The sequence below is a fragment of the Thunnus thynnus genome, chromosome 21 (assembly GCF_963924715.1).
Source record: "Thunnus thynnus chromosome 21, fThuThy2.1, whole genome shotgun sequence".
Lineage (NCBI taxonomy): Eukaryota > Metazoa > Chordata > Actinopteri > Scombriformes > Scombridae > Thunnus > Thunnus thynnus.
Window position 1 is genome coordinate 15,991,602 of NC_089537.1, and position 24,773 is coordinate 16,016,374.

General features: G+C 39.2%; 2 protein-coding genes across 2 annotated transcripts in view; one reads left to right on the forward strand and one right to left on the reverse strand.

Annotated features, from left to right (window-relative positions):
* The window catches only part of LOC137173806 (contactin-associated protein-like 2), a 110,165-nt gene that overhangs the window by 73,105 nt on the left and 12,287 nt on the right, over positions 1-24,773 (reverse strand). The window contains exons 5-7 of the mRNA XM_067578882.1: positions 18,054-18,203; positions 7,784-7,946; positions 2,995-3,101 (exon numbers count right to left, since the gene is read on the reverse strand). Of these exons, the coding sequence (XP_067434983.1) occupies positions 2,995-3,101; positions 7,784-7,946; positions 18,054-18,203 (420 nt within the window). The remainder of the gene's footprint in view (positions 1-2,994; positions 3,102-7,783; positions 7,947-18,053; positions 18,204-24,773) is intronic.
* LOC137173255 (cerebellin-2-like) lies at positions 21,188-22,946 on the forward strand. Its single transcript, XM_067577981.1, has 4 exons — positions 21,188-21,542; positions 22,060-22,185; positions 22,344-22,472; positions 22,550-22,946. The coding sequence occupies exons 1-4, from the start codon at positions 21,290-21,292 to the stop codon at positions 22,825-22,827; spliced, it is 786 nt and encodes a 261-aa protein (XP_067434082.1). The 5' UTR covers positions 21,188-21,289; the 3' UTR covers positions 22,828-22,946.

The window sequence follows — 24,773 nt, forward strand, 5'->3', positions numbered from 1 at the left end:
ATTTCAAACGGATCACTGAGCACTGTTGTTCAAAAGATGAAAAATGGAGAAACAACATTGCTATTCTTCAATCTTTACCATTAGTGGGGCAAAAATGTAAAATTTGTCCTGATGGTGGCACCAGAGTTAGTGTTATGTTGTTATCTAAAATAAAAAGGGTTGATTCTATGGTGAAAATGTACTGTAAGCATTCTCATGTTCTGCCCTGAGGGTGGCGCTAGAAAAGAGGTCATAAAAATAAGCCGCTCAAGAGATTTTGGAATATCTTGTGTAGGGGTAGGAATCACAGGATAAGTTGCGATGTTATATCTTGTGCCGCAGCATGAACACTTTATTTAAAAGATAGCCTGCGTCTGTCTCTCCATGTGTTTCCCTATTTGTATTTCATATCCTCACTTGAATATACGCTTGTTATGTAAGAGGCTAAAGGTTAATTATGTTGCAGAATTGGATCTAATGGATCTAAAACACACAGAGCACATCAATGTCTGAAGTTCTTTCCTTTTTTCTCCTCCTTCCAGAGGGTAATTTCATGTGGTTGCCAGTCTATTCAAGGCCTGTCAAGAAGTGGTGTCTTGTCCCACACACTCTAGCAATCTATCTGACAACATATTGATGTTATGTTTGTGTTGATCTACACACAGACAGAGACAGACAGAGAGAGGAGGGGAGGAAGAACACTTCAAAGAGAAATGTGAGAGTGCAACTTGGAATGAAACTTTCTTGACTGAGGCGAGACTGTTCACAGGCTTAATGCAGGTTTAAAAAGAAAAGAAAATCTCTCCCTTTTGACTCTTTCCTAATTTTCTTCATCTTTCTTCTTTTATTGTTTCAGTTTTTCACATTTCTATTCTATTCTCTTCCTTTCATTTTCTCCTCTGAACTATACCATTTGTCTTTAGTTTTTCTTTGATATCCCTTTCCCTTTGATATCAAGGAGTTTTGTGATGCAGTTGCTTGTTGAGAGTTTCTGTTCTTCAAGGAAACTGGTGTTTGGTAGAGCTGACCCTGCTGAACTATCTCACAATGATCTGGACAAAACTTAACAGAATTTTTAAAATGCCAACTCCTGATTCAAAGCCATGGGTTAAAGGCTGTAATACAATGGAAGTTGAATCACCAGTGTTTCTCTTGAATTTACTTCACTGTGGTGGAACATGACAGAAAGATTAGAAAGCCAACAGAGAAATGTCGAGCAAATACACTACAGGAAATGTGATTAGTATACATATAAGTACTGTGAGTACAAGTAAAAAATCACAAGAAAAACCCAATCAGTTGTTTCAGCATGTGCCCAAAAACGGCATATGTTCACGTTCAAGTGACACTGCCCTCTAGTGGCCTTAGTAATTATGACAGGACCAAAGAATGATTTCAAGTGACGTTATTATAGAGCGGCAAAATTGTCAAAGCTCTCTAAAACTAATCAATTATTTATCCACTTCATTTGGAAGACTCATTGGCCATAAAATATCCATACAAAGGCAGTTGTAACACCTACGCTACAATGACACTTACAGAACTGAAGTACAGTCAAAACAGGATTGGACATTAACCTGAGATGAAATTTAAATATTGCAAGATATCAGTGATTTATACAACAGTTAGGATATCAGTAGCTAGCTGTAGGTCTGTTAGCACCAGCTGTACTGATTCAGGTGATGTGTCGACCTAGGGCTGCTACAACTAACAATTATTTTCATTACTGACTAATCTGTTCATTAATTTTTGATAAATTCATTCATTGTTTAGGCAATGACATGTGAAAAATGCCTATTGCATTTCCCAGAGCCCAGGGTTTGTGTCTACAAATTGGTTGTATTATCCAAACAGTCCAAGTCCAAGCCCAAGCATAAAAAATTAGAGTGATAAATAAACATTTAAAAACAGCAAATCTTCACATTTCAGAATTTGGAATCAGTGAATGAGTTTTTTGTCGATTAATTAACCAATTAATAAAGTAATAGTTTCAGCACTTATTTACTATTGCAGTTCCATAAAAGGAAGGGAAATCGCAAGAGACTGATTTTTTTTAAAAAGAGTAGTTACAATTGTTGCAGCAGAGGCCAAAATGTCTTGAGTTTTAGTCCCCAGTATTGGCCAAGCTCCAAAAAAACCCCTACAATACCCATAAATCACATTCTTTTCATTAAATTTTGTCTGCATCTTCAAGCTCAGTGCCTTGCTCAAGAGCATGTTGAGGGAGGGTAAACCATTATTCATCCACTCTCCTATTTTATTGGCCAGTCCCAAACCAGACACCCAAATCTCCAGGTTACTGCTGTGCCTTCAGTTATCTCTTGTTGCTGAATTAATATCGACAAACACATACATAGACAGAGAGAGAGAGAGAGAGAGAGAGAGAGAGAGAGAGAGAGAGAGAGAGAGAGAGATCTCTCTGTTCTTCTTTCTATGCTTTATTTCCTCTCTGATGCTATTCAAACTCATGTGTCCCTCTGCAATGCTAAATCCAGAACAATGTCTGTTTCACTCACTCTATTCTTCTATCTAATTTTCTCACACTTCAGTTATATAATATTTGCTTTAGGCTGGACATACACCATATTGCCAAAACGACTCTCTTTCACTGTCTCTTAAAAGAAAATATTATTTGTGGCATATGGAAGGAGCAATGGCATTCTCAAATTTCTAAGCTCTTATCAAAAAGAAGAATTCTTTATGGGTTCTCTCTCTCTGTGTGATTCTGTTCTCTTTGTGTGCTGTTGCTTTTTAGTCAGGCTGCCTCCACTCAGACCAGAACAAAACACACAACAGAGTCAGAAAAGCTTGGCTTCTGAGCACTTCAAAAGTTCATCTGTCCCTCTGCTGAGAATTGTGGCTTTGGAAGGAGAAGCAGCCTAATCATGCAGAGGCAAACAGAATAAGGCCAAATCAAACAAACACACAAGGACCGGGATACAGCAGTGTTAAAGTGAGGGGAAAAACACAAATGACCAGGAACACACAACTGCATATACACACTCAAATACTTACAAGTGTGGCAGGTGGCTCCAGTGTATCCTGTTCCATCACAGGTACAGCTGAAACTGTCCCACGTCTGTTTACACCGACCTCCATGTTCACAGTGATTAGGCATACACCTGGAGAGATAGACAGAGAGAACTTTTAAACATTAACAAGACATGCGTTGCCTTATAATGAAGGAAAACAAACTGTAATATGTAAAAGCAGATCATCAGAAACACACAATACTAAAGTATTTCATCGTTATCCATTCACTCAATACCACCACCAAGCTTCAGAAAAGTGGTTTAACTCTGTTTACTGTATGTTGCAAATGAGAATACTGCACTTACTGTACCAACAACATCCAACAAAATGCCTGGCAAACATCTGTTACATCTGTGTGATATTGGGACATTCTCAGTGACTTAAAGAATACCAGTATATATCTACTTTATGCATCATCCATCATTCTGTTAGTCTGTTTTGTCCACTGTATGTTAGAGGATATTACATGGTGAAACCTACACTTGTGTATGTAAGATTTATGGGGAATATCTTCCTCCAGGGGACAGATTGGATCAGGATCTCACAATATTCTTGGATTTTGCATGAAATGGTAGGATACAGTGTGAACTTGTTTTAAATACTCATGTTAAGCTATTGTGACAGATGAGTAGCGGCTTGCTTATATTAAAAACATCTTTTTCTCTCTGTTTTGACCCTTCGTCCACACTAAGATGGCCCTTTTCACACGCAAAAGTGTTGTTAAAGTGTTAGACAATGCTTTTCAGAGTGGATAAACCTGAAGAAATTGCTGTTGTGTTGAAAAGTGGCAAAAAAACAACAACATCTAAATATGGTGACAGATGCAAAAAATGAAAGGTGATAGCTAGTCTTGAAATGCTGGTTAATAGAAAGCAACTATGAGCTGCAAGAAACCTCTTTTATATTTATAGACAACAGAAACACTAAAATATGTCATGGGGAGCAGGAGGTGACACAGCTGATTATGACGGCCGTTATGCATAATTTTGTGTTTGGACTTTATCGTTACAATTCAGTATCCACATTTCAAAACAAACCCGTAAAAAGTAGTGTAGAAACAAGTAAGTGTTATCAGCATTAAGTACAGAGCAGTTAACACATCACTGTTTCTCTTGTTGCAATATGAGTACGAACTCATATCCTGAAAAGTTACGTGGATTGATCAGCCTGCAGGCCTGATGGGGATGGATCCCAAGGCACTGTAGGCTTAGAGCTGGATTTTCCATACAAAAAGACATGCTCACAAATTATGTAATTAAAATATCTGAGTCTGCTGATTTGAATGAATCAAAGTGATGTTAAGAGGAAAACCAGCTGGGGGATAAACAAATATTGACTCATAAGAGCTGCAGGGGTCTTTTAAAATGCTGAGTTGTTCTTAAGACATGTAGGGAGTCGGGCAGTGAAGCAGCACAGAGACGTTCCATCTCTGGAGATGATCATCGTTGTTGGTACACCTACAGTAACTATGAAACTGAAATACAAACACAAGCTTGGCCATGTGATTTGGAGGTCAGACAGTGGAGTGTCTGGAATTGTGAATGCTTTTTTTACGACACATTAACCGTCTCACAAACACTGAGACGCTGCAATGCGAAAAGCAAGATGCAGAGAAAACATAAGGCTGTTGTTACAAAGGTTGTGAACGGTAGAAAAGAAACTTAACACAGTGCAGGTGCATTGGGAAAAAGACGCTTTGGTTAACACTTGTACATATGTATCTGGTTGCCATGTTGACTGTAAGAGTTTGTTGTCATCTGCTTGGCTGTGTACAAACTTGAACGTGCAAGTGCCTAAAAGCTGCAGGAAGCAAAGTTCCTACAGTGGCGCCGCTTTACATAAACAAGAAAAAAGCAACGATGGAAAAAGTAAGGGACGTGATATAAAAGTGTGCACTGAGTCGACACTTTGGTATTCAAATCATAAAGAAATACATATTTTATGACATATAATTGGACTTACTACAAATTAAAAAAAAAAAAAAACATAAATAAAAAATCAAATACACCTGTGATCCAAGCACCTCTAGAGTGTGTGTATACTTTTTTACACCACTGCATGTGTTGTTGTGGTACCCTTACCAAATGACAGTGACATTGTGGGATATAGGGATTTGCATGTTCACAGCCTAGCCTTGCCCCTGTGTGTGATTTGCATTTGTTTGGGGACGTGTGTGTGTGTTTTCCTTCTTTCACCGACTCAGCCTAAACAGAATCCCACAGTGGAACGGCATTGATCAAAAGCAGGTCAGACAGGGCTATTGAACTGCCTTCAAAGACATTCTGATTAGTTAGATGGTAACACTGCACCCATTCATCTTCCATGGCAGTACAGGGCCCACCACAACTACTGCGGGGCTACACAACATTATGAAGTAATAGAGCTGGGCAATACTGCAAGCAGCAAGGATAGAAAGCTATTGTGGACATATTGGGACCTTCACAAGAGTTAGTTCTGAAAATCTGACCACAGCCAGCCTGCTGTTAGCAACTATCAGCAGTGTTAATGTACCACAATCTGAAATAATAACTCTTTCATACTACATTACCTCACACTAGCATTACAAAGGCAAAACAAATGGTAACAGAAAGCTGCCAGTAATTCCATAAATTAAACACAAACACTTATCCAAAAATGAGGGTTTCATCAAAATGTGAGTTTCAAAAAATCTGCTAACTTCTGTGTAAGGCCATATTCAAAATAAACATTGAAGCTAGCTCTTTTTCATTCTTTTTTACCTTTGAAAACTGAGTCTTTTGAAAAAACTCTCCAGACTGGATACGTTTGAAAACCCTAGTGTCATGCTATAATATGGACTGGGATGAAAAAGCTTTTTGAATTGAAAATGCTGATTGTTAAAAGCAGCTGCAATCAATATTTTATATAAACAATGGATCAAATGACTATGTGTAATGGAAAAGGAGTTGCTTGTAGTGATGAACCCACATAGAATTATTACCAAACAGTTTCCCTCAGCTCAACACAGCTATATAGTGTGTTTTAGCTTGTTTGGCTTCTCTGGGGCAACTGTTTTGGTGGACTCTTACTGCTCTCGTAGCACTGTTTTCATTAAAGCAGGCAGCTGTTTTCAGCAGAAAAGCTTTTAAACCCTCTGCATGCTTCCTGCCCAGCACCAAACAGCAGGCAGAAAAAGTTAGCGACTAGCTGCTGAACACAATGGAGGAATTGGCAGCTAAGGAGTCAGATACTTCCCTCATCAGTTAGTGAAGACCAAAAACAGAGCAGATTGGACTTACTTTCTCCAGGTGGACAGATATACAACTCCAAATGAACTCCCAAGTGGCCAAAAAATCTCTTATTGCAGGATATAACGATCACATATGGTCAATTAATACCAGTAGTACCCAAAACTTTCTGTGGTTATTTTCTGTATAGTCAACTACACCAGTATAAAAGAATGATTTAACTGAAGATTCCATTGCAGTTGCCCATGAATGATAATTCACAGCTTCATTACTGTATCTGTTACTGTTGTATCTAACATGCCTCTGATCAAATCACTATGTTATACTTAAGAAGTCATCTAAATACAAAAAAACATTTAAATATAGTATATTTGGCCAGATAGAAACACAAAATAAGCAATCAAACAGAGTCAGAGGTGACAAACATGAGCTTTTAATCGTTGCCATTTCAAAATTTGAATTTTTTAAATATTTTATGAAAATGCTTTTGCGTACAAAAACCCTGTTTGACATGTAAACAGGTTTTTCAAATGTATCTGTCTGCATTAGTGTGGACAAGGCCTAAGTTTTGGTCTGAACTAAAGTATCCCAGTGAGCTGGACCTCTCTTGAAGTGAGGACAAAATTGATTTAAATCAAGCAGTGGCAGTTGGTGTCTACTTCTCTGGGTAAGGATATTGATGTAGGTAAGTGTTATCGACAAAACTGACCTGAAAACAAATCGCTCAGTTCAGGGAAAATGCTGTTCCAATCAGGGCAAGGTCAACTCCTCATTGTTCCTACCCAGCCTTCTTCACCTTAACGGCGCAATCCAGGCAGTTACTAATAATAACTGAAATCTTCCTTTATGTCCAACAGCAAGACCCCTGAGCCCTTATTTAACATGGGACTTGGTTTAATACCTGAAGGTTAAACCTGTTCACAAAGTTTCGGTTTTGCACACAGGCATCCGATCTCACATTGAGCTCAAGGCATGGATGATTCCATATATGGGAAATCTGTCCCAATGTGTTTGTCTAGTCTATGACAAGGAAATAAATTGAAATGTCAACAAGTTGTAATGAATGATTTCGGTGAGCCAACATTGGGACGTGCTGTGCGAAATCTCCTGCTCTGTTATGCTTGGCAATGGAAGAGAGAAATGCGCGTGGCTCATTTTTGATGTTTGATTAGGATCATACAGTGTTTTTCAAGGATAAACCCTACTCTTTTCTTTCAGTTTTAAATCAAGTAATGTAGTGCACACACATATCCCTTACACTTGGAATCTACCCCATCAATTATATCCATTTATCAGTTTGACAAGCACACAAAACTCACTACACACAAACATATTCTTGTGCAGTTAGACACACACACACACAACAATCAGAGCAATGAGTCATACATCTCCGGATAAGAATTCAGAGACTCTACAGACCTGTCTTGTATATGTGACTCATCCAATTTAAAAGCATTTGATTTATGACACCACTAGTTTCAGTGCTTCACATGTGTCTGAATGTGAATTTTCATTTATGAATGATTTTGTGGATGTGTGCTCCATGCAAGAAAGATTACTCTTACCTGTCTATGATTGCACACATGTCCAGGCTGACATTCTCGAAAGCTCCCACTGTGCCTTTTTCCACTGCATGCAAATCAGCCGGTTGGTCATCCACCAGGATTGCTTGCATGCAGCCCTGGAAGGAGCGCTGGGAGGGCGGGAACAACGTCTGGAGAAAATATCCTGAAACCGAGAAAAGCCCAAAAGAAAACTTTGAAAAAAATTATATATTTTTTACTATTACAAATCACAGAGTTGTTTTTAGAAATGAATTAACAGAATTGGGAAAGAACAAAAACAAAGGGATGTGCGGCAGCTTGTGTTTGAACAAAGCATTGAAAAAAGGGAATATTTAGACAAGAAAGTGAGAAGGAAGAAGACAATAAACAAGGAAAGATGGATACTTTTGATCCAAAATTTAAAACACATCATGAAAAGATGACCTTCTGCAGAAGCGGACATCAAACTTAACAACGACATCATCCTTGGTGAGGAACAACAGACCTGGCTAGTGCCTAGTTGTTGTCACTTTTTACAGCCATGAACCTTCATCGATCCTCTTGTTTTAGAGCTTATCCACAAGGCCCATTAGCCTTAATACGAGTCCTAAGGCTGCAATAGACTAGAGGACATATAGGTTTTACTATATACTGTACCTTTATGAGATACAAGAGTCAATGGGCCGTCCAGAGGTAGCACTGGTCCTTGACTGAAACAGGGACAAGGCTAGGACAAAACTGTATATGGTGTGCGTGTGTGTGCGTGCATGCTAAATCTTTTGCACTAAAAAAATTAATGTCCATGGACATTAATCTAAGCATGTGAGTATTCTGCATGTGGCTTCATGCACGTGTATACAGTATATAAGCATACTGCATATAATATATGTGTGTGTGCACATCTACAGGTGTTATTACAGTGTACATGCACTGTCGGATAAAGAAGATGAGAGCTTGGAATTCAATCTTTGCCACGAGCACACAGGTCACTCATAAAACACTCCCGCTCAATGACATCTCCATCATCATGATGTTATAAGCTGTCACACTCTCCAGCATGCCTATCATCCTCAAGGCCAAAGCATCAAAGAGGCTTATTATAGAGGGCATATGCACTGCGTACGTGCGTGCACTGACATAATTGTAGATTATGTGGCTGGCTGACATGCCAGCAAACAAAGCGGCAGTGAAGTGGGCATCCAGCAGGGGACCCCTCTTTCTCCACTTGTTTCCTGTCTGCCTCTGTACTGTCCATATACTGTATGTATATGATGGCCTGTCTATGTGCTGGATTCATCCACTCCTTCTTATCTCCTGTTTTTTTTTATTTCCTCCTCCAAAACTTTCTCCTGTCATCCTTGCCATCTGTCTCTTCTACTGCTACACCTGTCTGCTGTCTTTCCAGAGGAGTGGGAGACAGATAGACAGAGAAAGGAGAGAGGGAGAGATGGAAAGAGAGAGAGAAGATGGGAAACAGAGCAGACTACAGCTGGCTGGCAGCACTTTGTGTCCTGTGGATAGCATATGAATGCAAAGGAAACGCAGCCTTCCTGATGGTTTGGAAGAACAAACAGAGCAATGTGTGGAACGATGGATGGGTGGATGGATGTATGTTGCTAGGCCGTGAAAACTGATAGGTGGTTGGCTGCTCTGTTATTCTATCTACGCCACAGGCTGGGTATTTTCCAAATTTAACTTTACCAAAACATTCAATATCGTTGGGTAGCTTCACTGTTGTCACATGTTTTCAGCTCCAGATACTGCTCACTTTGTATGGAGAGAATTTTTAAGACATGCAACTGAAAATGTTTGTCTGCATTTAAATTCCTACTGAAACTGATATGTTTCACGTAATAAATACGTTTTGGAAGTAAAGTAAAAATTAAAAAAAAGAATAATGAAAATGTTTTATATCTGTACAAATATCTTGGATAAGAAACCAATCCCTTATCTATGTCTATTTAAAAGTACCTTTAAGTAACCACTTCACCTCCTGTGTCCCCAGTGAGAAATTAGCAGCTGTACTTGGCAGCTCCCTTGTGTCAATTTGATTAACACTATAAATGTTCATCTGGGCATTTCATGATACTAATTTGCATATTAAATGAACATTACTGGGCTAAATAACAGTAAAATGTATCCTGACAGTGGTCATGCTTTAAGTTTCAAAGCACTACATTTTCCTTTATTGTCTCTTTAAAACCATGACCAGCAATGACCATATGTGTCATGTCTTTGCTATGTCTTCCCACCTATGGCCATTTTTATTTCCCCATGAAATCTTGAAGCCATTTGTCCTTTTTACTTCTCAAAAATCTAGCATTCATTCAGAATGCTGTATTGCAGCTGTAGTCTCAAACAGTGGAAGATAAAGACCAAGATTAAAGAGGTGGAGTCCCACAGAGACAAACACTTGGCAAACATAGCATAGATGTGGTCATACACCTGTCCAATCTCAAGCTACCCACCACATTTTATTTTTCCTGAGTGCAACTACGCTGTGTGGTTTTAATTTGTAGTATAAACAAAAACTCTATCTCCCATAAGCCTCTAGGATCTGGAACAGCAGCAATTATCCCCTGCAGTCTGGCTGGCACTCTATCACAGCCCCCCTGTTGTGCCCAAAGAGCTTCTCTTACAATACACACTAGAAGACCAGCACCAGCTCTCTACTACCTGGACACCATAACACTGGCACTGCTGGTTCTCAGGCTACACAACACTTGTTTTCACATCCCACCACGTTTAGAGGGGATGTATCCGCTTTCAAGAGAGGTAGGCAGGAAATCTGCCAAAATGCTTAAAGGTAAAAATTAAACAAATATTCTGAAGACGTAAACTCTACAACATATTCAGAAGGGACATAACTTGTTGCCATGCAATATGTAGATTCTCATAAAATCCAAATTCATGCAGCTACCAGAATAAATTGTGCTTATCTATTGACCATCTGTTGTTATTTCTCCCTGGGCTGTTTCCCAAAGCTGTACATTTACCTCTCTTCTGATGGTCTTGGTCCTATAAGCAAGCTTGTAAATGGATGTCGGTAATATGTTTTACATCTAAATAAAAAGAAGACTGAGATAATGGTACTAGGTTTGAAAAACCACAGACAGGAAATGTATTCACACCTAGAATCACTGACTGGTTCATGAATTCATCTCAACCAGGTTAGATTACTGTAATGTTCTCTTTGCTTGATTACCCAAACCAACAATAGGAAGGCTACATTCATTAAGAACACATTTCACACGTACAGGCAAAAACACACAACAACACTTCACTGTAGTTCTTAAATAACGTCACTGGCTGCTGGAGCAAAACAGAACCACCTTCAAAACTCTACTCAAAGGCTGTCTGACATCACTCCCTATTAACTATACAGTGCACTCTATTAACCCGCCATCATTTTACTTGAGTGTCCAAATTCTGAGTAGTGTCCATGGCATGTAGCTTTACACTACTTTCTGCTAACAATCCCACAATGCATTTTATCGATGCAAAAATGACCATTGTGCAACCCTACAGCTGATGGTGATGCCCCAAAATGATGATGATTAGTAAGTGTCCAAAATCTTGATTTACTGCCTACTATTGAATGTCTATTATATAGTGAGTAGTGAATGAGTGAATAGATTTTCGACACAGTCATAGTCTTTAAAGAAATTCATGGTTTACAATCCAGTACAATCTCAGGTCATCAGGTGGTGGTTTTCTAAGTGTACCCAGAATAAGGTCCAGATCTAGTGAAACTGCTTTTAGCTACTTCGGTCCCGGGACAAACTGCCTGATGCCCTGAGATCTCTCACATCTGTGTCAACATTCAAGAGTAAGCGGAAAACTCTTCTGTTTTCTCAAGCTAATGATTAGTTATTACGTCCATGTGTGTGTGGTTTGTGTCTGTGGGATGGCTGTATGGTTTGTAAGTCACTTGTTGCTGTATACACTTAAATGTAAAGCACAATCCTCATGTAAGAACATTTTTGTATTCTTATCCTAACCATCTCTTACAGTTTTCTTAGAGATTTGCTCATGTTTCAAGTCAGATTCACCAAACTCTCTTAACTGCACAAACTGGCTGTAAATGACTCGTTTCATGAGGAGGTGCGCATCCGTGAGATATGACCATTAGCGTAATTGATGCAACTAAATTGCTATATAAGGCTACCTGTTCTGCTCTGTTTGTGGACAAGTTTCATTCACAAAAAAAAATGTTACCCATGTCGTAAAAAGAAAAAATTCACACTGTGGAGCTTCAACTCCTGCTGTCAGAAATCAGCAGACAAAAGCATAACAGATGTAGCAGGGTCAGAAGTGGAATTAGGGCATCCAAAACAATTGGAAAATATGAATACAGCTGTCAACGGCATGTCATCATAGCAGCACTGAACTGTGATGTGTGTGAAGGAGGAATAGTTTGACGTGAAGGTAGATGCTGTAAAACCTTTTGCTAAAGCACAGCGGCCCTTGACTTTGATGGGAGGCAGTTTAGGGTATGTGACAGTCATGTAAATACATGATGAGAAAATAGTAACCCGCAGGTGATGTTACACTCTCTGGTACAGCAGAGGATGTTTCCCCTGACAGCGACCTGCATAAGGACCCTGAGGCAGCTGTCAGAGTCAGAGAATTGTCCTAACAACTGAACTGTAGCCTGTAAGTTGCCTTGCCACAAAATATACCAATAACACTATAAAATAAATACAAAAACAACAAATTTTCATCCCTTAAGAATTAATCTGTTGGTATGAGTGGTTTGTGCATGAAGCCCATTGAGTTATCTGTGATGAAATGTGCTATATCAATAAAACTGCCTTGCAAAAAACTGCAACGCACATTTACAGTAGAGCACTTTATCTAACACCTTCAAAAGGAACATAACATCTATGCATGTCTAACATTACTGCATGCATGTCAAGGACTTTGTGTACCAGCAACGGCAGATGTGCAAACAAGACTGTATGTACACACACCCACACACGAAAGCACACGTGCATAGCAAACACAGCAGGCATTTTTTTTGATAAATGTGGGCATCAGAGTCTCATGTCTAATTCATCATAAGTTTTATGAAGAAGAGGAAGAGGTGGCATGATGTAGAAACCAGACTAGGAGCATGCTATATATTACCATTATTATTCCTACATTACTGTGGGTATTAATTTACACTACGTGTGTTAGAAAGATTTTTTTACATCCCAGCTAACTGAAAAAAGGTGTGTTTCAGTGGTGCAAGAGTGTGTGAGCAGCATTATTTTTAAAAGGTTAGGAAGATTTTGCATCATAGCATACTGTAGATCATAATTGAAAAGCAAAATTTTAGACTGTCGATACGACTGTCATTCATTCATGCACATAAAATAAATGTGAGAAAAAACATTTCCAAAATGATGAAAAAAGCAGAGTTCTAAAATCGGTAAGGAAGTGCAAAACTATTAAAGGAAACATTGCACACCATCAAATAACTGCATGCTTCAGGGTTGATTGTCCTATAATTGAGTACTCTCTCATTAGTATATGCATTTTCCCTGTTCCTGCAGAGAGAAGAGCATGACGTTATGGCCTTGTGTACGTGCATGTGTGTGTTTTTTGTGAGTGTCCGTCAGTCTTCTCTCTTGAGAAATTCAATTTGTGGATATGTTGTGTCAGTCACTTACTAATTTCTCTAAGCGCAGCGTCAGGAGTGAGAAACTACTCCCCGTAAAATAGGCTTTGGGTTCAGGAGAGTGCTTCTAAAAGCAGACGCTCGGAGGATAGAGGGGTGGAGATGAGGGGAAAAGAAGGGGGATGAAGGGAGGCAAAGGAAGGAGTCGACCCGGTTAAAGAGGATAAGAGGGATGAGAGGAAAGGGTGATGGCCAAAATAGAGTGAGAGAAGATAAATTGGAGAGAACGAAAGAAATGAAGGTAGGGAAAGAAAAGTGAAGGAAAGAAAACAGAGAAAAGAGAAGAATCGAATTAAGAAAGAGGACAGGGTTGAGGGTAAGATGACAGAAGCTCTGAGCCAAGTCCCTTCCTTCCTATGACATCTAAAGTATAATATCCTGTCACTCTGTGAATTTGGTGTTAGGCAGTGCCACGTGAATTTTAATGCAACAGAATCACAAAAAGAAGGGCAATTATATCTAAGACAACATTCTTGACTGGTCACTTCAGCACCACTTAACTCAAGGAACACTGTTCTCAAGGAATATGTCGTTTCAGTGTGTGAGAGAAATGTATGTTAACCTGACATCCTTGTGGCAGGTTTCCAAGACAAATAAGAAAAGTAAAGAAAGGAAAATGTATTAGCCATGAAAATTTGCATAGCGCCTGGACTCTTTGGGACTGGTGCTTGAGCTGCATAATGTGTCATCATATAGTCATCAATATACATTAAAGATAAAGCAATTTCTTAAGTTAATGAAAGCAATAATTAGCAAATAATTTTAAGTTGGAATGCTTGTCTTGCTTTTACCCTTCTTCAATATGACTAATTAATGCTATCTAAAAGCGTTAAGGAGCTGTGTTATGTTTAAAAACTAGTTTTCCTTAATTTAAAAAAAACTGTCTTCAGCAAAGTGCTTAATAAAAACTTAACATCAACAGCAGGAGGGAAGCTGTGGTTTAAGTATTGTGTCATGTATTGCTGACAAGTATGAATGTTTGCAAAAATGACATGATTGTCACTAGTGGGACAAACAGATGCCAACCAAACAGATGCAGTAGCTGGCTTGACTTTAATTTTTTAGAGTGAGCCAGTGAGAGAGCATTGCTAGCCTCTGGCTAACTGTTTTCCATGTTTCACATTTAATGGAGACAGAGTATTTGGCCTAGAGGATACTAAAAGTAATCATGTCCCACTGGTAATATTCTGTCCACTGTAAATGGTATGATTGCACATGCACATATACACGCTTTCTATTTTATTTAACACAGTCTGGTAACTATTCTCAAATAATGCCTCCATGTCAACAACCTTTGTGTGTGTGTGTGTGTGTTGCATGTGTTTGTTTGAATCCCTTAATAAGAAAATGACCTGTTACTCAGATGCACTGATCCTTTCTCACTCAAGAAGAGGGAGAGGTGGCATGAGAAAGCCAACTGGAAGCATGCTCTATATTACCGTTATTATCACGACAATACTATGGGTATTAATTCACACTTCATGTATTAGAAAGATGTTTTTACACCCCAGCTAACTGAAAAAAAATACACATTCTGTAGTGGCCAAATAAAACGATGTGTTTCATTCATGTGAGAGCAGCATTATGACACTTTTAAAAAAGTCAGGAAGGTTTTGCATCACATCATACTGTAGATCACAATTGAAAAGCAAAATTGAAGACTGCTGAATACTCTCACTGACCCTTTCTCACTCTAATCGTATTATGAGTGTCAAGCAAAACACTGCGATTCAGACTGTGTGTGTGTAAGTGCATGTGCATGTGCATACTGTATGTACAGTACCAGTCAAAAGTCTGGACACATCTTCCCATTCCCTTGAATGAGAAAGTGTGTCCAAACTTTTGACTGGTACCATATATTCCTGTATGTGTGTGGCAGTCAAGCTTCAACATAATACTAATTAGTCTTGATTTCGTTTGATGTGGCAATTGGCCACGCTTAATAAACACTTAACCGCAGTGGAAAAAAACATAAATGAAGGATATAGAAACAGACAGATAGTCAGACCCTCTTTCCTCTGACCAAGTAAGATTTGTACAGCGGCAAACACCCAAGACGGCTACATTAGACCAGCTCACTAGCAATTCCCATTTCCTTCATTAATCGTTCATGCAGAGCAAACAGTACAACATTTCCACTAAATGCATAGTATTAAGTAAAGGGAAGACAACATAAAACAATTTAGAAATGACTCCAATTGAAATCCAGCAGACATACTCCTACTGTCAAAACAAGTGCATTAAGAGCCACATTATTTTAACACTGACTAATTAACTGCATATATACTTTGTTTATGCAGTGTGGTCCAGTCTGTGGTCACTGATAAACAACTGTTGCCAATGAAAACAGCAGATGCCTTAAGGCCACTAAATGTAAAGCAGATGGCTACCTGGGTGTCTAAAACCTCCGCAAATGACTCTCAGACACTATCTGAAGCCTCGTCCTGTATATAAAAGAACATGGATTGTTCATGATACTAAGGGCTTTCTGCTAATTATGGCACACAGAAAGTCACATAGAAAGTGCTGATGGAATAATGTTAGAGAGCTTTAGGACAGCTTAATGCGCTTGGCCTCTCTGACTCATCAAGCTGAGCGATCAGAGAGTGTAATTGAGGGCAAGCCAAAGGATAAACTATCTTTTGTAGACTGACTATATTATTCTGTTACCTCTGTGCCAGGATGGAAATTAGCCCCAAATGTGATGAGGTGGAGTGTTTTGAATAAATGTTCTAGATATTCTATCATAGTTGTTAGTTAAGTCTGTTTCTGTGTGTGTGTGTGTGTGCTTGGGAGTTTCACAGCTTTTGGTCAAAAACACCCACATACTCTGTTCAAGTTCACAAACCCACATATACAGATTCCAATGACTTGAGGCCACCATTGTAAATCTATGATAATGGGGAGGCAAGACATTGAATAACAGAAAAAAAACAAGTCATGAAATTGGAGGACAGCAAAATATGCTGTATAAATCTAACATAAAATTACCCAATTACCAGAAAGTTAAGAGAAAAGTAAAACATATTTCTAGGAGCTAAAAACAACCTGCAACTGGTTAAAAGAGTTCTAAAAATGTCTGTGAAGCGGTGGCCTAAATAACACTTTGTACTCCTTGCCATTGTAATAATCAGCAGTTTTGTATCCCCTGCAGCCTTCAAACTTGTGTTTACCACCGGGCTCCCTGCTCCTCAGCATTCATTATGTCATGTAAAATTAACGAGTAAAACCCCAGTCACAGTTGCTGCCAATTCAGCCCACACGCTACCTCCATCAGCAGGGGGAAAGACGTCTGAAAGAAAACAGTTCTATTTCTCTGGATTGTAGCAATGATTGTACCACAATACAATGCATTGTGTGTTTCTACATGTATGTATATGGAAATTAACATGTGAGACACAATATGTCTTTCAGCCAGATAGAAATGCTCATCATCAACCTGCTATCTTGTATATTTCACTGCCAAAAACCGTCTCTCTTCATCTAATACCTTGTCTCTACTTTCTCTACTTCCCTATCTTTTATTGGTCCTATCTTGTGTTTCACTCTTCCTTTCTATGTCTGTATCCTGTGCCTTCTTCAAGATGTACAGACATTGCAGGGATCCTCTCCTCACAGCCACTATTGACTCCCAACTCAGCTTACCAAAATCAATAAATCACCAATTGGATCAAAAGGGAGACTAGAGGTTGAGAAAGGAAGACAGGGGTGGGGGTGGGAGTGGGGGGTTGGAGGAAACAGAAAAGACAGACAAAGAAGAAAAACAGAGAGAAAGTTGAGGTAAAAGTATTAAAGTAAAAATATTAATATTTGATGATCCTGCAACACTCTAAATTAAAGAAATCCAGGAATAAAATCCTTACAAAAAGTGAGAGTTAAAAAAATCCTTTAAAAATTAGATAAAACTGACGGTAAAAGGAAAGTATTTTCCTCAAATAAAGCAAAATAAAATAAATGAGTCCTCACGGGCATGAGGTGGAATCACTCAACGGCAGCGAGAAGTAAATTAAGATGGACAACAGAATAAAAAGAATCTGGATGTGTGTGTGAGATGCTCTGATCCTTATTGACTGGCCGGAGGAAATGGGTTGGCTTGATGGAGGAGATTGTGTTCGGTTAGAGAGAGAGGGACAGAGGCCTGATGAAGCTATCAGAGCCCAGACTATCTCTCTCAGTTACTGTAATTCCATACAGGTAACACACACCCAGCACACACACATACACACACAAAGTCACATATGCACACTTAGATACGGACCATCTTCCAACAGACGGACAGCGGTGTCTGGCATCATTAACCTGGCGTCTTCCTAATTCAGACAGATTGTGGCTGCTGCGTGTGTCTGTGTGTGTGTGTGTGTGTGTGTGTGTGTGTGTATATGCGTTTACTCTGAGTGGTTGTCTATACCTGATGGTCGAGTTGTGTCTGTGCTCTTGCTAAGTGAGCAACTTTCTAAACTCTGGCCACTGGGATATAGATTTCTAGTAGGAAATGATTTAAAGATATATTTAGCTTGCACACACACACACACAAATAAGACCTCCACTGTTGGCACAGTATGCATCAGAAGTTTCAGTTTAGGCTCACAATTAAATCTGTGCCGATGATGTTGGGGTGACCCTTACCTCCCAAATGATAGGTTCCTCCCGTGGTGACGGTGAGGGGTGAGGTGGAACGCACAGCAGATGCCTCCTCGCCATCTATCGTCAACATGGCGAAGTTCTCCTTGGCGACCAAACGTATCGCGTGCCACTGGCCGTCATTAAGGCCCGAGCCTGCAAGAAGAAGGCAGAAACATGTGTAAATTATAAACACTTTGTTGTGATGTATAAAACCTTCTTGGTGAGCACGAGCTTTTAGCTGACGGACTCATTGCAACACAAGAAATTCAAAAATTTGATTAAACTGTTTCAGAAACAAATCTTGACCCACGTCTATTAAAATGCAACACCGCATACCTTCACTAATTCATGGATGATATGATGAAAAAATGCAACCCACATAATGTCCTGATTTTAGCTGCTGACTTCACTTTAGGTTAAAGTGAAATATCCAAGACTGGTTCCTCTTATTAAGTGGAAAAAAAGAATATAGCAGGGTGTCAAGGACCTGACAGAGATTTAAGGAAAAAGTCCAACGGGTGACTCATTGTGGATGAAAGGTGTGTGGGTGGTGAAACTAGGTAGCAAAGTTTCCATCTATGACCTGTGGCTATCTTGTCATACACCAGTTTTTCTTTGCCACAATAATTGTGCTCTTGTGTTTTTTTCCCTCTCCTATAACCTCCGTCTCCACCGCCTGGTGGATGTTGCTTTCAACAGAGTTAAGAAATGCTCAGCTAAGGCTCATCTACCCACGACTACCACATTATTTCCTCACTTCTACATGTATTCTCATATGTACGTCAATGCTCCCTAATACTTTTCCTCGTCTCTTTTGTTCTCTCACTCCTTCCGCTCTCCCTCGTTCCAAACCGAGTACGGCTCCAAGTCTCAAGGCCCCTGTGTCTCAACTCCATTAACTCTCAGAGAACCCTGTTTGTGTGAGTACCAGAGCACATGTGTGTGTGTGTGTGTGTGTGTGTTCTCTATCTGTGCACGCAAGCTTTGAACATTCAGTTCAAGTGTGTATAAGTCTGTAATGTGCTGTGTTGTCTGCATATGTCCATGTAGTGTGTGTGAGTGTGTTCGTGCATGCAAGTTTTGTACTCTCCTTTTCTCTCTCTTCCCTTGTAGCTGTGCTCCATTAAATATGAGTGATGTTTTGGAAAAGGACATTACTACTGGAGCTGAGAGAGAAGCCAGCTCACTCTCATCACCCTCTCCTCTATACATCACCTCTTACTGACACCAATCTCTATTCATCCATCCTTCCCTCCCTGCCTCCCTCTCTGTCCCTGATTCTTTTTTCCATCTCTGTCTTTATTTTCTTTCTGTCTATTCCTGCATTTCGCTCTTTCCTTTTTCCTTCTGTCTTTATACTACTCTCCTCATGCGACCATCTGCTGCAGAGTGCGTCTTTTAAAACCGTCTCAGCTCACTGCCTCGCTGACTGTAATACATCGATAGTGAGGACACTGTAGCGAAGTTCAAGGTACGGTCGCGTGCAAATCATTCTCAGCAGATCTGCATGCAAGTCAATACGCATGTACCTTAGCCCTGCTGCGTGTGTCAATACATTTGACCCGTGTGTGTGTGTGTGTGTGTAAGAGAGTGTGTAAGCTTCTGTTAGCACATTTGCTTTGCAGGAGGCATGTGTGCGTCTTCACCGTCTATAAGACAGACTTTTTGTTTATATCTTCCCAGATTGCAATTGGAGACCGTGGCTTCCACGTCAGCAGGGAGCAAATTAATCATTAGCTGGGTGTGTTTGTGTATGTGAGTATGTGATCATGGCATGACCAAAGAAACTAAAAGCAAACCTGCTGAGGGGTGTGATTGCTATTTAAATACACACAAACACACGTGGGCAACACACACAACAGTACAGACAAGTATAAATGCATAAAAATAAAGTTTTCCAGGGAGTAAAATACAATCCTATTGTTAAACATTAACACTTGAAAGGTCATGAACTGACAAGTAATAACAGAGGATGGTGTCTGTTTTGTCTGAATGGCAACTAAAAAGTCAGTTCCGGTAGAAAGCGACCTTGATGTGCCCCTTCACCGACAATCACATTTCTGACTGTATATTGGTTTGGTAATGACTGTCAAGCTCTTTGCTCAATCCCGTCCCTCTCCATAACCTCTTGAATGTAATGGAAAATAGATACTGTGTAACCTTGTGTCCCCTCATCTGTTTTACATCACCTGCAACAGCTTTGAATGTTGAGCTTATCAGTGATAGCAAAGTTATTGAATCTTCACACTCATTGCAGCACACACGCACAAACAGACACAAGTGCCTGCTGAAACATACACTGTATCTTACATACACAAATATGTGGTGCTCTCTCTCTCTCTCCCTCTCTCTCTTTCTCTCTGTCACACACCAAACATACAGGCTCAAATCATGCACATGGCAGCTGTCTGCTGCAGATAAAAAGCACACAGATAATGAAGGAGAGCAGGAGAAGGATGATGAGAATTGTTTAGATGTGACTAGATAAAGACTATTTCATGGCTTGGTTTGGAGTTGTCATTCATATGAGGAGCTTCATAACAAGGCTGACCAATCGCTTTGCACTGTTTTTGTTTTGAATGCAATAAAAATGAAGAAATCGCAATATGGGTTCACACATGTCATCTCACCCCCTCCTTTTGAATTCTTATTTGAAAGAAAAAAGTGTGACGAGAAACTGAAAAATAATCAATTTAAGAAACTCAAAGTTTGAGTATGATTTCACATAAAAAAATACTGAAATTATATGATTTTTTTAAATTTCAGAATAATATTTGACCCAGATATTCTTTCTAGATATTAACTTGTCCCTTTCTGAAAGGAAAAGCAATTTTTGAGGCCACAAAATCTTTTAGCTCCCGATTCCATCCAAGGCTTCTTTAAAAACATATCTCATAGCTTTATGTCCACATAATGTAATAAACACAACTATGTTAAAAGGTTCTTTTTTATGTGATGTGTCTTATTATGTTTATTGTTATATATTGTTGGCATCATTTTGGGAAAAATCGTTCTTGCATTAACAGCTGTGGACATTGCATCAGACTACCTTCCTAAATATGGTCAGGGACGGCCTTTACGGCAACTCTGCACCAGACAAAATGATAAAAGAGAGTCTTCTTTGACCACTGCTGCTCATAACACCTGTGGTCACTGGGAGAGATTTTTTACAAAGAGTACACACAAAAATTGATTCCTTTCATTTCTGAGAGGTATTCCTGAAATCTCCAGGTTTTACAATGAGGGGTACTCTGCTGCCGCTGCTGCTGCTGGTGGTGTTGTTCTGTCTGTCTGGGACACGAGGGGCTCAAGGAGAGAGCGGAGGAGCTCACCAAGGTTTACAGACAAGTGGCCAGACTAGCAAGGATATCTGGGATGAGCTGAGAGCTCTGAGAGACATGGTTGTGGAGCAGAGGGTGGAACTGAGGAATACCAAGGCTGAACTGCAAACCCAGAAAGACAAAGTGGTTGGTCTGGAGAAAGTGAACGAAGGTAGTAAGCTGAACATGTGTAATGTTAAGGCTAATGTTTCAAGGATTACGAATGAAAATAATGATTATTTTCATTATGAATTAATATCATATTTATTTTATTGCTTTGTGGTCTGTAAAATGTCAGAAAATGGTGAAAAATGTCCATCACAGTATCCTAAGCTGACATATTTCAATTGCTTTTGTCTGACCAACTGTCCAAAACCAAAGGATATTCAGTTTATTATTAGAGAATTTTAAGAAAACTAGCAAATATTCATACTTGAGAAGCTGACTGAATTTTTTGCTTAAAAATTACTTAAATGATCAAAATTGTTACAAATTAGATTTCTGTGGATCATTACTTGTGCGACTATCTGTAAATAGAAGATTACTCAGAACTTCATTATATTTATCTTAAAACTATTTAAAGAAATTTTAAGAATATATTCCAATACATCGAAAATCACCACTCAAGCAACAACATATACAATTTCAAAGATTGTCAACAAAAAACTTATGACTCATTTTACTGGCAGCACTGGTTTCCAGAGTGACGACCAGTGAGAGGGACATGGCAGCTCTCAGGGAGGCACTGGATGATACTAAGACTGAACTACTGCTCACCAAGAACAGATTGGATGGCATTGAGAATAAAATTGCAGGTATTTGAATAAGAAACCAGAAACATATAAAGCTGAAAATAATAAAATTCTAAATGTAGAACTGTGTATGATTTTTGATCATTTCCCCTCACATTCTTGTCCCTTTGAGCTGTTTGGACTAATTCTGATACTTAAATGTTTCCATTCTGTGTTTATAGGCTCTCCGAAGGTGGCTTTCTCTGCTGGTTTGACCTCTTCAGGGCAAATTGGACCATTCAATACTGAAACATCACTTGTCTACAGTAGAGTCTTCACAAATATTGGCGGGGCTTACAACCCAACTACAGGTATGCTTGATCCCTAAAATTATAACATTGGTTGAGAGACATTCAGAGCTGATCTTTCTGATTCTCTGCTGTTGTAGGTATTTTCACAGCACCTGTCAAAGGAGTCTACTACTTCAGATTCACTGCCTTCCACAACAAGAACAGAGAATGGATGGCAGTAAATATGTACCATAATAGTAAGAGAATTCTGCACAACTCTGAGGAAGCTAGTGGTCATTCTTTCATTGCAAATGCATTAATTCTAGAGCTGGAACGGGGAAGTGTGGTCTACATGCGTCTCCAAGAACAATGTAGGCTTTATGATGATCTTAGCACCTTGAACAGCTTCAGTGGTTTTCTGATGTTCCCTCTGTGACTTTCAGATATAGTTTGATATCTTCACCAAGGCCTTTAAATACATTGTAAAAAAAAAAAATGTACCCGATGTATGCAGTTGTAATTTCACTATAGTGTAAAAACAATGTGAATTTATTAAAAGGGGACATATTATGCTTTTTCTGGTTTTCTGTTATTTATGTACTGTTATGATGTCGTATATCTATACTAAACATTCCAAAACTTGAGGTTAACGTATGTAGAAATGCTCCCTGCAAGTCAAAAGCCCACTCTTCAGCCTGCCCTGTGTTTTTTTCTGCCTTGCAGACAAGCTGACTTTGTTTTGTTGCTACATTTGTTCAATGCTGAAATATCAGGCTGTGTGGAAACAAAGTCTATATTAACAGTGTGCATTATGTTGAGAAAATATCCTAAAAGAAAACTCTAATGAACAAGCTTACTTGGAGTAAAGCAATTAAGGAGTATGTCTCAACAACCCTCCAATGTCAGAGTTAATGTTTCATTCTATGGGTTATTTGGCTTATTATATTTTGCTGTATACTGACCTAAATCCAAGCAACCTAATTACTTTAGGTCAAATTTCAAAAAAGTCTTAATTGCTATATTCTGAAAGACACTAAATTAACATCAAGCATTAGTGCATGTAAATGTGGACTGCATGTAAGTGACAGTATACTGATGTCCATTGCCATTTTTCCCAAATTCTGACATGAATGACTCAAACGAAAATACTACAACAAACTGCAACAAATTAAACTGCAAGATATATCACCTCATCTTTTGTGACTCTGTAAACAATGTCCGGGGTTTTTTTTCCCCCAAATGAGGCAACTATCCCTTAAAAGGTCTGTGCACACGTGCAAAAACACAGGCATTACACACACATATTGACACAGTGTGCACATTGCCTTGTTACCATGGTGACACCATATATGCCCTGACACTTGATGTACACACACAGTGAAACCCCAGATGAAGTCCCAAATGTACCAACACAGTAAAGTTTCTGACACTTTGGCACAGAACCAGCAGTCGTCTGTGTCTAACTGTGTAAATAACCTGGTTAAAATTTAGACATAGTTTGACTGATACACCAACAGTAGCTGCTGGGGCTTCAATAGTTTACAGTTTGGGTCTTCTAAAGATTTACTTGAGCATCAGAAGTTCTCCATTACTCACACTGGTACTCTCACCGTTGCTGTTGTGTTAGACTTGGACATGGGCTGCGGTAGGGAGCAAAAGTGTTGAAGAAATTCTTGTAGAACAAAAGGTTTGAGCCAATTCACAAACAGACAAGTGGTCAGACCAGCGCCACCACCCTTGACATCTGGGCTGAGCAGACGGAGTGGAGAAACATGGCAGCAGAACACAGGGTGGAGCTGACTGTCACCAAGACTAAACTTCAATGCCAGGAAGACAAAGTGGCTGATGTGAGTACACAGGCAAATAAAATGCTACATCTAAGAGTAGCGCTGTCTTTACAGTGTTTCCTTTACTTGAAAAGGCATCTATGTCATGTTATGTTGGATGAGCTTTGTGTTTAATGACGCAGTTAACACAGTGACAAGTTTAAAAGTGGCTTGAACATGCAAAGTCATGCCTTCGTGTGTAGCTCTGCCCTAACTTAGCATCCCTGTGGTAAATAGATGGCATTTGTCATGTTTCTCATAATTACAGTGACAGTAAGCCCTATACTGAAATATATACTAGGTAGGTAGTATGCATTGACAAGATTTAACCTCTGATCCACTTCTTCTTATTGCCATTATCATTTATAATCAGCCTGAGTCAGCTGGTAAAAACCTAAAATCATCATGCTCCAATAAAGAAGAAAATTTGCAGTTGGGGTTTTGTCTTGCACTGAGCTGAAATTTGTGTTCCATGATAACTGCTGAGTGTATAGTGTTTCACTAAAGACTTGAATCTTTGCATTCAAGGACCTTATCAACTCCACAATTCTAAAAA

Coding starts and splice junctions, on each gene's coding strand:
- LOC137173255 (XM_067577981.1), top strand. CDS start 21,290: ATGAGGGGTACTCTGCTGCCGCTGCTGCTGCTGGTGGTGTTGTTCTGT. Junction 21,543..22,059: donor TCTGGAGAAAGTGAACGAAG/GTAGTAAGCTGA, acceptor TTTTACTGGCAG/CACTGGTTTCCAGAGTGACG. Junction 22,473..22,549: donor GGCTTACAACCCAACTACAG/GTATGCTTGATC, acceptor CTGCTGTTGTAG/GTATTTTCACAGCACCTGTC.